The 14,854-nt window shown below is 45.4% G+C and overlaps 1 protein-coding gene across 1 annotated transcript in view; it reads left to right on the top strand.

Moving 5' to 3' along the window:
- LOC142590569 (guanylate cyclase 32E-like) overlaps positions 1-14,854 on the top strand; it is a 154,508-nt gene that overhangs the window by 106,831 nt on the left and 32,823 nt on the right. The window contains exons 14-17 of the mRNA XM_075702855.1: positions 3,302-3,373; positions 4,430-4,598; positions 13,292-13,441; positions 14,349-14,523. Coding sequence (XP_075558970.1) covers positions 3,302-3,373; positions 4,430-4,598; positions 13,292-13,441; positions 14,349-14,523 — 566 coding nt within the window. The remainder of the gene's footprint in view (positions 1-3,301; positions 3,374-4,429; positions 4,599-13,291; positions 13,442-14,348; positions 14,524-14,854) is intronic.

Below are 14,854 nucleotides of genomic sequence, written 5' to 3'. Positions count from 1 at the left end.
TCGCGCAAGCAAGCCGACAAACAACTGTATTGTTTGGCCTCTGAGATTCAAAAGCGCATAAAATGTCGGAAGCCCTGTCTAAGAAATACATTTCCTTTTGTTAAACCTAATGGCGAAAAACCAGAACGGACCTCGACAACATCGCCCAATTCTCACTAGTACTTTGCTGTCACAGCATCATGACTGGTACCGCAATCAAATACAATTATCGGTTGGGAACGATTGGACGAAGCAGTAGCTGCGCTTACGTAGATACGGCAGAAGCGTATCGCATTAATTTATCACAGGGCATGAACGCATACGCCACCGTTTACATAAATGCGCATTTTCCCTTCCAGCAAGCTACCGCCACCATGTATTGTATTTAAAAGTTAGCGCCCCCACTTCATATAAGCCTGCTTTTGCTGTCGCGTTGTGAAATGCACCAAAAGTACCTACAAGGTGTTTATCACATTCCGTCAGTTTCTCATTCGCTTGTTCATATGAACAAATTTACAGTACATTTATTTTTCGGAAACGTGCCATGTTGTGTCCGGATAACAAAATTTTCCAGTGTGTCCACAACTGTTGGCATGTCCAGTAATAGACGAGCGTGACCTACTGGGTCTACTGAATTATTCATTGAGACAACACTTTCTATACGTGCGTAAAGTACTCACGAGCAAAAAGTCGCAGTTTCGCCTGAATGGCGAAGCATCGATTGCGATAGGAAATTAGTAGAAAGTCATACGAAGTTGCGATAGCAGCTTTATCGGTCGTATAAACTTGGAAACATTCGCTTACTAACTGAATTAACAAGCGTGGTGTCGGCGCGCACAGGCAAACATGAACACATCACAATCGCTGTCAAAACACTGGCATGAGCAAGGCGGCAGCAGCAGCGAGCGAAGTGACGTTCGCGCTGTTTATCGCTTCAACGCAAACAACGGCGAGAAAACAACATGCACAAAAGTATGAACCGTCTGCAGATCGCTTTCAAGATACACCGCCCGCGACCGCGCCGCCGCGCAAAGTACGCAGTTGCTGGCGGAGTAGAAGTCAAATTATGGGGTTTTACGTGCCAAAATCACTGTCTGATTATGAGGCACGCCGTAGCGGAGGAATCCGGAAATTTCGACCACTTGGGGTTCTTTAACGTGCACCTAAATCTAAGTACACGGTTGTTTTCGCATTTCGCCCCCATCGAAATGCGGCCGCCGTGGCCGGGATTCGACCCCGCGCGAAGTAGTAGTCGCCCTGCCTCCCGCTTTTGCACGCCTAATTTCCTCCATTTCGCACGCGAGATTGAGCCGCGATCCTCAGTTCCCCTTCCGCGCGGTCTTGTTGCTGCCGGAGCCCCTCCCTCCTTCCCACCCCCCCATGGGGGGGTGGGGGGATGGGACAAGCCGTGCACGGCTTGTCGCGCGACGAAGACGATGCATCTGCTCTCCGCCTTCCTCCATCGCGTGCGCCAGATTTAACTGCGATAGTTAGCGATAGTCGGCTCCCTTCGCAGGCTTTCAATCGCGCATACAGCATACGCGGCGATGGGGTCATCGCCCTTTGACTTTATAGGGAGCGTCACGGCGACGGCGACGGTAAAAATGCGCCTCGAGCATCCATTGAATTGCTATGGCATTATGCTATCGCAATTATCGCGTTGATTTTCAGTTGCGTAGAGCCAGCTCTGTGTGCCGCCATTTTGTTTTGACGTCCTGTAATGCGGCGCTGACCACCGCCGGTTAGTTGGCCGAGTGTCATCCTCCAGCGAACGTGTTGCCATGATTGTTGATGCGATACGCCTTTCTGCACATGTGGCGGTGAAATGCGCATTTTTCACCTCGAACAGCCCCTGCTTGGCGCATTTGATGCGATACGCCTTCCTATCGGATTACCTCGCTTACATGAAAAGCGATGCACTTGAAAGTTCGCACGATAAGCTTCTGTCGCATTCATGGGAACGCAACTATTGCTGGACGAGGTCTTTATAGATTTAAAACAGGCGGCTGTCGCTTCCAGTGCCACGCCATGTTGTCGCTTGTGGTCGTGTCCTTGCAGTGTGCCAACAAAATCGGCCGAATTTCTGCGGACGAGTCCGTTCCCGCGGATATGCCACCGACACCGCGTGTCAGCGAAGATTCCGCAGGCTGTTGACGTCTGCACAGTGTACAGGACAGTGTACATTGATTGATGGAATGAGGTATGTTAGCCGTAACGTTAAGAGACAGCAAGAGAGCGGTGTGGATCGGAGCGCAAATGAGAATAGTCAATACTCTAGTTGACACTAAGAGAAAAAAGTAGAGCTGGTAATTAGAGCATGTAATGTGCAGATAGAGCATATAAGTTGTAGGGTAGATAACCGGTGGGCCATTAGAGTTACAGAATGGGTGCCAAAGGCAGGGAAGCGCAGTCGAGGATGGCAGAAAATTAAGTGGGGTGATGAAATCAGGCGATATACAGGCGCAAGTTGGAAACAGCCAGCGCATGACAAGGGTAATTACAGATCGCTGGGAGAGGCCTCCTTCCTGAGATGAACATAAAAACAGGTTGATGATGATGAGTCCAAGTGAGCCCGCGGCTGAGTAGAATTCTTATGAGTCTGAGTCCGAGTGAACACATCTGAAGAGCACTTTGGTGAGCGTAAGTCCTATTAAGGCCTTAGGCAAAAAGAATATATTCACTGAGTGAGTCTGAGCGAATTCGAATTATTTTGCCGTCCCATGCTTCCAGCTGATTTTAGTTTGACTCATGTGTCCAAATAAACGTTGAATAACGATTAAAACAGTCATTGCAAAAATTGAAAAAATCAAGAATCAGAAAAAGAACGTGTACAAAGCGCATGTCATAAGGATATGGAACACACCCTCACACTGTACATATAAATATAAAGCCAGTTGCTTGTCAGTGAGAGATGCTTTTAGACCATGCTACCATGGTTGTCATGCATTTGTTATTATTTTTTTAATTATAAGTGATATTCATAAACGCACGCACGTATGCATGCACAAGCATGCACAAATCCACTATTATAGATGCTCACGCTGATTTGCGTTCAAAAAATGCACATGTAGGCAAAATTTTATTTCAGTTTTCATTATGCTCCGCCGCGGCTATTTGGTGTGACCGAACGATGTACGGCAATGGTGCATTAAAGGGCCCTCCTCAAGTTGCAGTAATTCTGTTTGCGCGCCCACTCTGACGTTCGGTTTGTCAAAAATTAATCTTGTGCATGCAGAACTTCATTACTTGTACTACAGTTGCAAGATTAAGTGTGACCTAACAAATTAAATATTACAGTAACCTCTTATAACGTATCCTGCAGGATGTGTTGAAGAACGACGACCTCGACCTCGACAGTATGTTCATCTCTTCGCTCGTGGCTGACTTGATCAAGGTGAAAACATTTTTGCCATCCCGCACACACTGACAGAAACAAATGAAGCTATCGCATAACAGTTATGCTGCACAATACATACCGTGTTGACGAACCATTCGGCTTGCATTTTGTGCCAGTTTACCATAACCATGGATAGCACGCTAACTCTCATTCAGTTGCTGTGTTTTCATTGCAGCTTGAAGCAAGAGCGATTTCCAGGATGTTTACTAAACGAAAATGTTCTTTTCGGGAAAATAATTTCGTACTTGTATATCTTATGTGTCGGCACAATTACAGCATAGCATTGTCTAGTTGTCTTCTGAGCTTATACGTGACGCATGCTAGGAATAACGGTTTGCACCCTAGAGGGGCTTTTATGTTGAAATATGCTTCTTTTTTTCTTTTACTGCGTCAATAGAGCTGATTCTAAAGGTCTCCGGTTCAAGGCGACCATAAATTGTCAAATGTATTGGCCCTAAATTGAAGTAAAACAAAACCATCCGGTTGTTTTAGTAGTTTAAAAGATTATGGAACCTCCATACCACGTAAATGAAGAAAAATTTAATGTTTCTTATCCCTTACAGAGCATGCAAATAATAATTTATGTAACTGCATGAACGGCAAAGTCAAATAATGAATGCACAAATCTCCAGATATTGTTCTGCGGGTGTTTATCCCTAGTGCATTACACTCTAGACATCATTCAAAAGAAAACGCAATTAAGAAGTTGCATCTTGATATCGGCAACAAAGCGATCCCAGTGATAATGTCTCGTCAAGAAAACGCGTTCTCTCCTTATGATAAGCACACGTCTTCGTACCTAGAAGACTTGTGACAGGTGCAGTAGTCAGCAGAACAACATTGACTTCGTATTGATTACTCGATAGCGTCTTACTCAACAAAATATCAGGGAAACTAAAAAATTCAGTAGTCGCAACCATGGTGCGTCACATAATGTAAATGAAATCTGTTTAACAGAGACAAAATGTTTTCTAGTGTTTTTACACCTGTTCAAGGTATGATGAAAGCTGAGCACCATCGCTTTTCTTTCTTTTTGTTTTTTCCTGTTTCCAGGGCATGATCTATATTCACGACAGCGAGGTGATGTCCCACGGCAACCTGCGCTCCTCGAACTGCTTGGTGGACTCGCGATGGGTGCTTCAGATCTCAGACTTTGGGCTGCACGAATTCCGCGCGGCTCAGACTTGCGTCCCGCAGGCGGTCTCCGAGAACGCATATCGAGGTAAACCACTATTCTACGCGTGCAATGTTTAGCGTTCACTCCCTCCGCTCCTGTCATAACTAGGTTGCCGACCGTCTCGAATTTACAAACGCTGTCCCGACTTTTAAGCAAACTTCACGAGTCCCGACTAGACCCAGTCGAGATGGCCAAAGGTATCAACTTTAGCTTTTTTTTTTCGCGGAATGCAAATCAAGAAAACAGATTTCCTTTCTGAATGCATCACAGCTTGATTGCACATTTTTCTATTTTCTCTCCTGCGGCAATCGCATCAACCTAAAGACCACTGCTTTCTTTGCTGTGGTTTTAGTTCTCCTGTAGGGCCTGACAGTTCACAGTTCCTTTATCTCTACTGGCAGCCGTTTCAGCCAGGTAGCTACGGCGCCTTGTTGGAAATCGCTACACCGTAAGACGGAAAAAGTTGTGAAACTCTGTTAAAAACTTTGTTGCACGTACACACTGGCGGCTCCTGGCGATTACAGGGTCGGTCGTCGCCAGCTTGCGGCATTTTTTAACCGCAGCGGTGGTAAAATGCTGCAGCGTTCGTGCCGTGTGAGCGAGGTACTGCCCCAGAATCCCGGTGCCTCCGGAAACCCACCAGTTTTAAAGCGAAAGCTTTACTGGCCGAGAACTTGCGATTTCGCCGTGGCTGTGCTCCGAGGAGGCACATGACGTCACAACGCGCGCCTGGCCGCGGATATTTCTCTCTCGCTCTCTCCCTAGTCACTACTGCGCATGCGTCACTAGTAGCACCGAGCCACAGGTGTTCCGTCGCTGCGCAGCATCGCGCCTTTCCGCTGCCGCCGTTTCGTATGACGTCACACCGCGTTCCTCGTCGTTGCGCATGCCTCCGCTCGCTTCGCCAGCTGCGTCGCATGCCTGATAACATGTCGGAGGATTGAAAAGGAGAACTCGCGTGCGCCGCAACCACATTTAAGGCGGCAGTATGGGCGGCAAGAATTCTGATAAGCAGGAGGAGGCGTCGAATCGACATCAGAACGAGATGAAGAGGAAACAAATCGCCCAGGAAACAGATGAACAGCGCGCCGAACGACTGGCTAAATGCCGCAACATAGCTACAGCCAGAATAACCTGGACTTGCAATCAAGATTAACCAAGGCTAACTATGATGTGCCTTAGCTTTCTCTACGTATATCCTGCCATAGCCGAGCTAAGTCATTGCCAATTTTTCTAATAGGTAGGGATGTATCACGATTCGGTTCTCGCTTGTTTACGTGGGTTTTCATCCCGAAATGGAGCCCTATAGAAATCTGCGAATGTATGCGGGCGCCCCTTGTTCAATCTCAGCTTAGGTGAAGTATTCGAGCATCTGCATCTGCCCTGGGACGCAGACAAGTGCTGCCACCGGGTGCCTGTCAGTAAAATGGGTACAAGCGCGCTCAGGGCCCGGTGCTCGGCAGCTACTAGAGTTACAGACTCTTGGAAGGACAACCGCCTAATGGAAAGTAGCTGGCACGGGATCCCCATGCTACTTTAAAGTACAGCAGCGCTAGTCTAGCTATGGAGCACCCACCTAATGGAATGGAACCGGAACCAGCTTTTTGAGCCTTGTGTAGTATTAATTTCGCTTTGGTTCTTGAACAGCAAGCACAGTGGTCTGTACGAACCTCTCCCTAGCAACGTACCCCGAAAAAGTCGGACGCCTGGTCAGAGGCTGCTCGTACGCTTCTTAAAAAATAGTTGGTGTCTGGCGGTGAGTATCGAACCAAGCAACTCCTTCAGGCGAGCGGTGTGTCCAGTCCACTAAACGACATCTTCGATTCCTCGTGATCCCGCAGATCTTAAAATATGCGGACTCAAATTTGCGGCAAAAATGCGGTATTGTTGTACTTACATTTTTAACACACCGCCGTTTTGTGCATTGAAGCGCAAGAGTAACGGAACGCCCACACATTTCGTCGCACACTTTGGCGAGGATAATCTCGAAGCTGTGGCCATTCTGAAAGTTGCTTCCTATGGCACACTCACCTGCTGCAATTCGTAAATCTCAATATTGACAATAAAGTGAGCAATTAAAAAGATAATTACTAGTTTTTTCTAATTATATTATTGCGCATTTTCATTTCTCGTGGAAGCAATCTCTGCCTCCTTGAGATCTCTGCCTTCTTGAGTAATCCAGGTCAATGGCTAGAACTATACTACCTGGCATAAATGTGATAGGCTTAGGTGGAGAAGCAATGACACCTGTGACCCATTCTCCATTGTTGGACACACTATCAAGTAAGGAAAGACACGTGGACTGAAATCCATCCTGGAGCCTTCATTGCGCATAAGTGAAAAAAAAAATTGTCGCATATTGCCCGTGTAATAAGATTCATTTGCGAGAAAACATGCAGCACATATTTACGTTCTATGTTTTAGTTGCACAGAGCTCTGTTCTGGGATTTCTATGCTACAGCCTTCCAGTGCTGTCCAGTACGTGCACGTCGAATGTTCGTTAATTGGAGAGCTTACAGAGCCGATCACTGCGCACGTGTTTAGGACTTCCTCGCTGCGCTCTAGCATACGCGTAAATTGTGCTCACCGATGATCATGTATTCTAAGCACACAGGTTGCCGTGGATTGGCTCAAGGCGCGTATTCTTCAACCTTCCCGCGTCCCCATTCACCACTTGGCGTAATCGTCCACGCAGAGGCCTCGTGCCACATTTTGTGAGATTATAATCATCCGTCAAAGTCGTTATCCGTCAGGTGATACACCAGTGGCAAGGCCTTCATTTACCACGTGATTCCTCCAACAGCCTTAGATGCGTCTAAGTACTTCAGGTGTAAAGCAGAACACCAATCACAAATGTAGCACTGAAACAGATGACAATGATAATATTGAATGAGACGTACGGGCCCTGAATACACATCTATACGATGGTTCAGTCTCATGTGCCAGCTGTACAAGGGGCCCCTTTACCGATCCGTCTGCGCAAACTGTAACAAAATTTAAACTGCCACATATGACAACATCGACGGCGGTAGAGCTTGCTGCCCTGCGTGGTACTGTACAATTTATCCCTTATTATTTATTACAATTTATTACAATAACCCGCAGTCGCTTAAGATCATTATAGTGGCAGGGGAGAGGGTGTTGTGTCTGTTTTCATTTTCAGCAACAACCCGGTTTACGGTGACATGCGAAGCCAGGCATGGCTACAAAAATGTACAATAAAATATTCCATAATAAAACGTAGCACATTGAAACACGATGATACAGAGCCACTACATCAAAACAAGAATAAAAAGAGAAGGATATCGAATAGAAAAATTATTTACAGTGCATTTCAATTCTTGCATTCGTGAAATTCGATTGTAGAATGAATACTGAATTTTATCAAGTCCTCACAACCACTTCAGAAATTAAATTCAGAAATTGTCTGCGGAAAAAACAATTATTTCAGTCAATTGGTTATAGATTGTATTTCTCGTACCTTCAAGCCATGGTCTCGTCGTTAAGAGGCGTAGTGCGGCGTCTAATATATATTTTGATTTGTTGACCACAAACAATTTTGTGGTCGTTTATTCAAGGCATACAGTAAGCCTCCTTAACCAGGCTAAGATCCTTTACGAATAGGAGACCAAGAACAGCAGATGTCCTACAGATTACTCTCGTTCACTGCAACAAGTGCCGTGTCAAATCCAAGCTGCTTGTGCTCGTTGTAAATATTACGAAAGAACTTTAGACGAAGGCATCGCCTACGGTGGCATTGCAAAGGTAGCTGTAGATTTGCCTTCATCAGTGTGACGCTGCTGAGACAACATGAATCACTGACGATAAAACTGGCGGCGCAATTATGTATGCTTTCCTGAGAGTCGATTATGTTTTCCTAATTAGGATCCCAAAGCACGCAGGCTTATTCGAAAATAGGTATTACGTATGTTGTGTATAGGATCTCTTTTATGCTTGTAGGTCTACGGTAAGGAGCACAGGCCAAGAATATGATAATTTTATTTCCCTTATTCATCATTCTGGTGGTGTGCCCGTTCCCTGAAAGATTAGTTGTGCATGCACACCAAAGTGCTTTGTCTCGTTGACGCACGGAAGTCTAATGTTGTTAATAGAATATGAACTAGGTTATTTAACTTTATCTTTGTGAAACGAATGTAATTACATTTGTTGATATTCAAAGTTGTACTCCAGGTATCATACCACATAAAAATTCTACTCAAATCTGACTGAAAAATCTCTATTCTCCAGCAGTGTTGATTTCGCAGGAAACGACGCAGTCGTTGGCGTAACGCCTGATTTGCGAGTCAATTTCTTCTGGAGTCTCAATAAATATTAGGAGCATCAATTGTACTGACACCGATCCCTGCGGGACACCCTATGTAACATGAGCTAATGAAGAACACAAACCGTTTACTAAAATGGGTTGTTTGCGGCCTGTAAGATAATTGTTAAACCAGCTGACCACAACACCAAGGTATGTAAGTTTGTGATTTAAAATTAAGAGACTGATTTGCCGTAAGCCTTGTAGAAGCCTAAGAGTACTTAGTCTCCAGGAATGCTTTTGTCGTCTGAAGATTTTATATCGAACTGGAACTCCACTAATTGCGTGTCACATGAAAAAAACTGCTCAAAATGCATGCTATAGTCCTGAAAAATGTGACATTGTTGAGCAAGATGCTTTGCAATATTAATACAAAAAGAGTGCTCCATTACTTTAGAAGCACCACATAAAGCTGAAGTTGGTCGGTATTGTTCTACATTGCATCAGTATCAATTAAAAAAATTGTTTGCAGTATCAATAAATAATTGTTTCTTGGCCTTTGTTTGTGCACTGGTACCACATGTGCAACTTTTGGAACAAGCTCTTTTGTCTACTGAGAGCGTGAAGAGTAAGCAGAAATGCGACTTAACATGCGGGCTCACTCTTTTAGCACTGGGCTAGGGATCTTATTGTGGCTAGTTTCTTTACCAGGGCTTATATCGCTCAGAAGGCAGAAAATGCCCTCCTGAGATACGGACACCGCCTCCATAAGTTGCGTCACTTGCTGACTGTCGGGTAGCTCCATTTAAATGAAGGCCTCTTGTGAATCCGTCAGGAAAACAAACTTGAAATGGTCGTACCGAGGGATGGGTTTGTATTTGTTTTCTTTGATAATTCTCTCAGATGTCATGAGATGGGGTATTGCTAATTCTTGCTTCGAATTACTATCAACTAATTTCGAGACTCTATCGACCCTACTTCTGATGGATGATTATAAGTTCTCGTAGAAGACATTTTTCCCTTCCTTAATCTTGCTTTTGTAGACAAAATTTTTGAAATTTCGTCTATGATCGGGGCGCTTTTGCTTGCACGAGAACGAGCCAATAAGCATCGTGCTTCTTTTTTATAAGGCTACGTATTTCACGAGTCACGTTTGGAACAGAGCATCTTTGATGGAATGTGATCTTCAATCAGGAGTAGTATCTTTGTTTTTAGCAAGGACCATGAGTTGTTGACATTACATTCAGTGCACTTTTGTTCAAAATTCGAGTAAAAAATGCTTGCTTTGTTTGAAATTGCTTCGTCATTTACTTTATTATAAAATTATACTTTCCTTTTGTTTTATTTTACTTTTTGTAAGTGACACTGAAACTATATGAAACAATCTTGTGGTACTTTATGCCTAGTACACAGTAAGCCTCCTTAACGATGCCAAAGTCCTTTACGAAAAGGAGATCAAGAAAAAAGATTTCCCACATATTACTCTCGTTGGGTCCAACAAGCTCTATGTCAAGTACAAGCTACTTACAAAGCCACCAAGCGCACTCTGCAAAGAAGAGTGCGCTTTAATTAGGCTACAGTCCTCTCTGATTCTAATCCATGCCTGGATGATTGAAATCGCATCCTATTGCAGTAATGTCGTGAGACATAGCTGTAAGCGCGCTATATTTCTATCGCTGATTTGCAATCCAGTAACTTCATCACAAAGTTTGCGCATTTTCAATTCGGACTCATTCCATGGTTCACGTTCCGGGCCAGCCGTGCCATTGACACACACAATGAGGTTGCCCCTTCTACAATTTTCTAGATCTTCATGGCGCGCGTTAAGATATGACAACTGCTTACGCATAGTTTCAGTACGTGAGTACGTCAGCTGTATCTCGGTTTTCATTGAGTTCAAAGGTGTTAACTCTTTTTTCCAACGCCAATTGCGTATTGTTGAAGGAGTCAAGTTTTTGCTCCAGCTACGTCTGCCTGGTTTGTATAGTCGCAACCTGTCTGAACAGAGGCTGATGGTTTTGTTCTTAGGTCGAAGTAATATCTACGTTCTCCATTAGTTTTTCAATCTGGTCGTCTGTCAGTGGCCCCAGATTTAGCTCAATATTGCTTCCAAGAAGCATTAGAAGGCGTGAAGCAGGAGTTACTGTGCAAAACAACGAAGGCCAAACAAATTCAGCAAACAAAACAATAAAGCTCAAGGGGGAACGGTGCCGGCAACGCAAGCCGTCTCTTTGCCTTAGGAAAAGTGTGGCATGAAACACCAATCGGCATAAAAACGAGACGTAAGCACCTGCGGCTGGCGTCTTCGCCAGGTCCCATTGTGCGACAGTAGGCCAGGTGCTTTTACACTTGAGAATGAGCTGCTGGCGCACTCTTTCGACGAAGGTGGGCGTTGTCAGACTCGGGATGTGAGATAAGTCTAGCGCAGATCGTGCACATGCAGGTTGACTGGTGCACTTAAATGACTTCCTGCAAAAGCAACTTGAGAAATCGGTCACCTCTTGCGACTTTAAGGCAGTACTTCCGAGTCTGCATCGTGCCCTACATCACAGAACTAATGGGCAGCTGGTATGCGAGATAACAAAGGACCACTATCAAACTGTCAATAAACAGCATGAAATTATACTTCATTGCTTGCCTGAACATACCACCATTTCTAGTAGTGACGTCGTCGACGAGACCACCCGCTCCACCCATGTAGGAATCCGTCCAATTCCGATCCCCTTATCCAGAACCGGCGCTGCGAGAAACCTTCATTTCCTGGCTAAAGCTATGACGCCTAAGCGTAGGTCTTCTCCAAACCTCCCGTAATGACATTCTCATACACTTGATCCATCCTGAAAAGTTTAAATTCCATAAAGGTCCCGCGCCCGATGGCGATGTTTTCGTACCGCCTCAGACTCTGAGTGGCATTTACGAAGGCCTACTTGTTCCGCATCGGAATGCAGAATACCCCCTAATGCGACTGTTATGCAACAACAAAAACTATTACCAAATTTCGGGTCACCGGCACGACGTCGATCGTGGACCTCTCTGGACAGCACTAAACCGGCTGGATTCTAGACTATTTTTGGATATTAAGATCTTTGAATCATGGCCGTACCGTGCTAAATCACACCACAAAAAAGCCACAATAGCGTTATTGCAGTATGTCAAGTTGAAAGGTCATGGCAATCATTTATAAACTAAGTGCGCACCTTTAAATGTGCACGGAACTGGTGCCCTTTCTCATCCCCTCTCTTTCTCTGTTTTCGTTTTTATATGCTGTTCCCCCAGTGCAGGGTAACAAACCGGACATGCATCTTATTAACCTCCTTGCCTTTCCTCTCTTCCATTATTCTCTCTATCTATCTCTCCCTCTCCGTCTCTCTGCCACAGGCGAATTTATAAATTCTGTATGGCCTGAAAAAATACACTTTACGTCATGATATACATTCCTATAATTAAAAGTGTATAATAATTGCATTTTACCGGTGCTAACATATGGGGAATAAACTTGGAGGCTAAGAAAGGTGCTCGATAACAAGCTAAGGACCACGCAAGTAGCGATGGTACGAAACATGTTATACGTGACGTTAAGACAGAGCTCGAAAGCAGTGTGCATCAGAGAGCAAACGGTGAAAGCCGATATTCTAGCTACATTAAGAGAAACAATGTGGAGCCGGGCAGGCCATGTAGTGCGTAGGGCAGATGTAGGTGGACCATCAGAGTTGCTGAATGCATTCCAAGGGTACGGAAGCGCAGTCGAGGATGGCAGAAGAAATAGGTTTGTTCGTGAAATTCAAAAATTCACAGGCGCAATTTTGAAATCAGCTAGTGTAAGACCGGGGTAATTGGAGATCGCTAGGAGAGGCTTTCTTTCTGCAGCGGATAAAAAAGTAGGCTGATTATAATGATGTAAAGCTTCAATAAGCAAAACAGAGGTGCGCATACTCGGAATACTTTGTCGGTGACCATGCAGTGCTTGCTGAGGCCGGCGCTCCGCAAATATATCTGGCGACTTATGTCTACCAATATATCAGACTTCATACTGACCAAACTAATGACACAACAAATGCACAAAACAGATTAACTTACCTCCTTGCGAATAGATTCCCGCTGTGACTAAACGTTGATTGATTGACTGACTTATCCTCATGGGCATCTCAATGTTCTTCTCTGTGGCCGTAACCACTGCAGGACGGTACAACTCCTTGCCCACTTGGAAATGCAACTTTAAAAAAAAGTAGAATATCCTTAGAAATTGATGCCTGCGGTGGAAGACAAATTCATATTACCAAATGCCTCAAAAACGTCGTCAGGGAGGTTATACGCGTACACTACGTGAATTCTTTTTTTTAACGTTGACATCCGGCATGTGTAAAATCTGCCCTGTGCGATCACCGCTAATGTTTCTGCACGTTACGTCAGGATTTCTTGCGTGCCAGAGAGGCTTGTCGAGAGGACAGCATGAGCGAGTGACCGTGGTTTTGCGCAGGCCTCCTGTGGCGAGCTCCTGAGCTCCTGCGCTCGCCCAGCCCACCGGCGCGCGGAACGCAGAAGGGCGACGTCTATTCGTTCGGCATCGTGCTCTACGAGATCATCGGTCGCCAGGGACCATGGGGAAACAAGGCCCCATCGACAAACGGTAACAGTACCATTAACTTCAGATCTATTGAAGCATCGGCCGAGGCCTTCTTCGGTGCGCATTTTATTAGCACTATTTTTTACACTGCTCTTTAAACAGCGCGCAATATAAAAATTGACGAAAAGCAAAGTGACACAGATGTGATGTTCTCTCGCCAGCTGACACCTCTGTGTCCCCTATGTTTATTTTAAACGGCGTCTTTTGATACATTTCTTTCGGCTTAATGGGTGCTGTAATGCTAATGGCAGGGTTAGGAAGTAGGCTAGTTGTTACATAAAATGGCTGGGTGTTGACCTTCCAATACGTGTTACATCGCTTGAGTCACCCATGCATGGTTCTAGCAAACTTCGCTTAAAGCTGAATTTCGTTATATCATGCGAGGAACGTTGTGAAGTATTATATTTCGGTGAATGACTGCTTTCACTTCAAGGTTCAACAGCAGTACGCTCGGTTTTTCGTGGCAAGCTGTGAAGACTGCCTTGAAGCGTTAGCAGCCGACGCAACATCATCGCTCTCACTTTTACTTGCAGTTTTAGCCACAGCAAGTTACATTCATTGCACGCTGCATTCACTTTGTCACTTATTTCGCTGGAAGAGACAGCATATCAATACATAAGCTGTTAAATTTTGAGAATGGGCGTGTTATTCAGTTTGTGCGCGACTGGCCAACGTAGCGAAGACTACGGCTATGACAGAGCTGTAGAAACTGCCGCACACGGCAGCTTTTGCTATGCGTCAAACAATTCCGTTTTCGCTACGAATAAGGGCAGAAGTTCCTCTCTTGCAGTTCTTGCGTCAGGGAGGTGTCAGTCGGCACTCTTCCTGCAATTACTGAGGTTATCGCAATTCCTCCGGTTCTTACTCTTGTCTGGCATGCACTCACTCTCTCCTGATTTCGGTGACACAGAAGTGATCGAGAAGGTGCGGCGACGAGGCAGCGTCCCGTTCCGCCCCCCCGTGGACTCCCTGTCCTGCGCAGACTACGTGCTGCGATGCATGCAAGACTGCTGGGACGAGAACCCCGACAGCAGGCCTGACTTTCGATTCATCAACGTCAAACTGCGTCAGATGCAAGCCGGCCTGTGAGTGCCTAGTGCACGTGCCGTTTTGATGTTGCAAATATAGTGAGCTTTTTAGCGACCCGCCGTGGTGGCGTAGTGGCTTCGGCGTCGCGCTAATAAGCCCGAGGGCGCGGGATCGAATCCCCGCCACAGCGACCGCATTTCGGCGGGGGCGAAATGCAAAGCCGTCCGCGCAATGTGTGCGCGTTAAAGAGCGCCAGAGGGTCAAAACTAATCCGCAGTCTTCCGCTACGGCATACTTCATAAAAATATCATGATTGTTGCACGTAGAACCCCCAAAATTAAAGGAAGGAAAAATTTCACCTCTCCATCCACAAAGCTACTGTTTCCA

Source organism: Dermacentor variabilis, chromosome 8 (assembly GCF_050947875.1).
Source record: "Dermacentor variabilis isolate Ectoservices chromosome 8, ASM5094787v1, whole genome shotgun sequence".
In the NCBI taxonomy this organism is placed as follows: Eukaryota; Metazoa; Arthropoda; class Arachnida; order Ixodida; family Ixodidae; genus Dermacentor; species Dermacentor variabilis.
The sequence above is the reverse complement of the archived record's forward strand: the minus strand, read 5'-3'. Positions and strand labels throughout refer to the sequence as shown.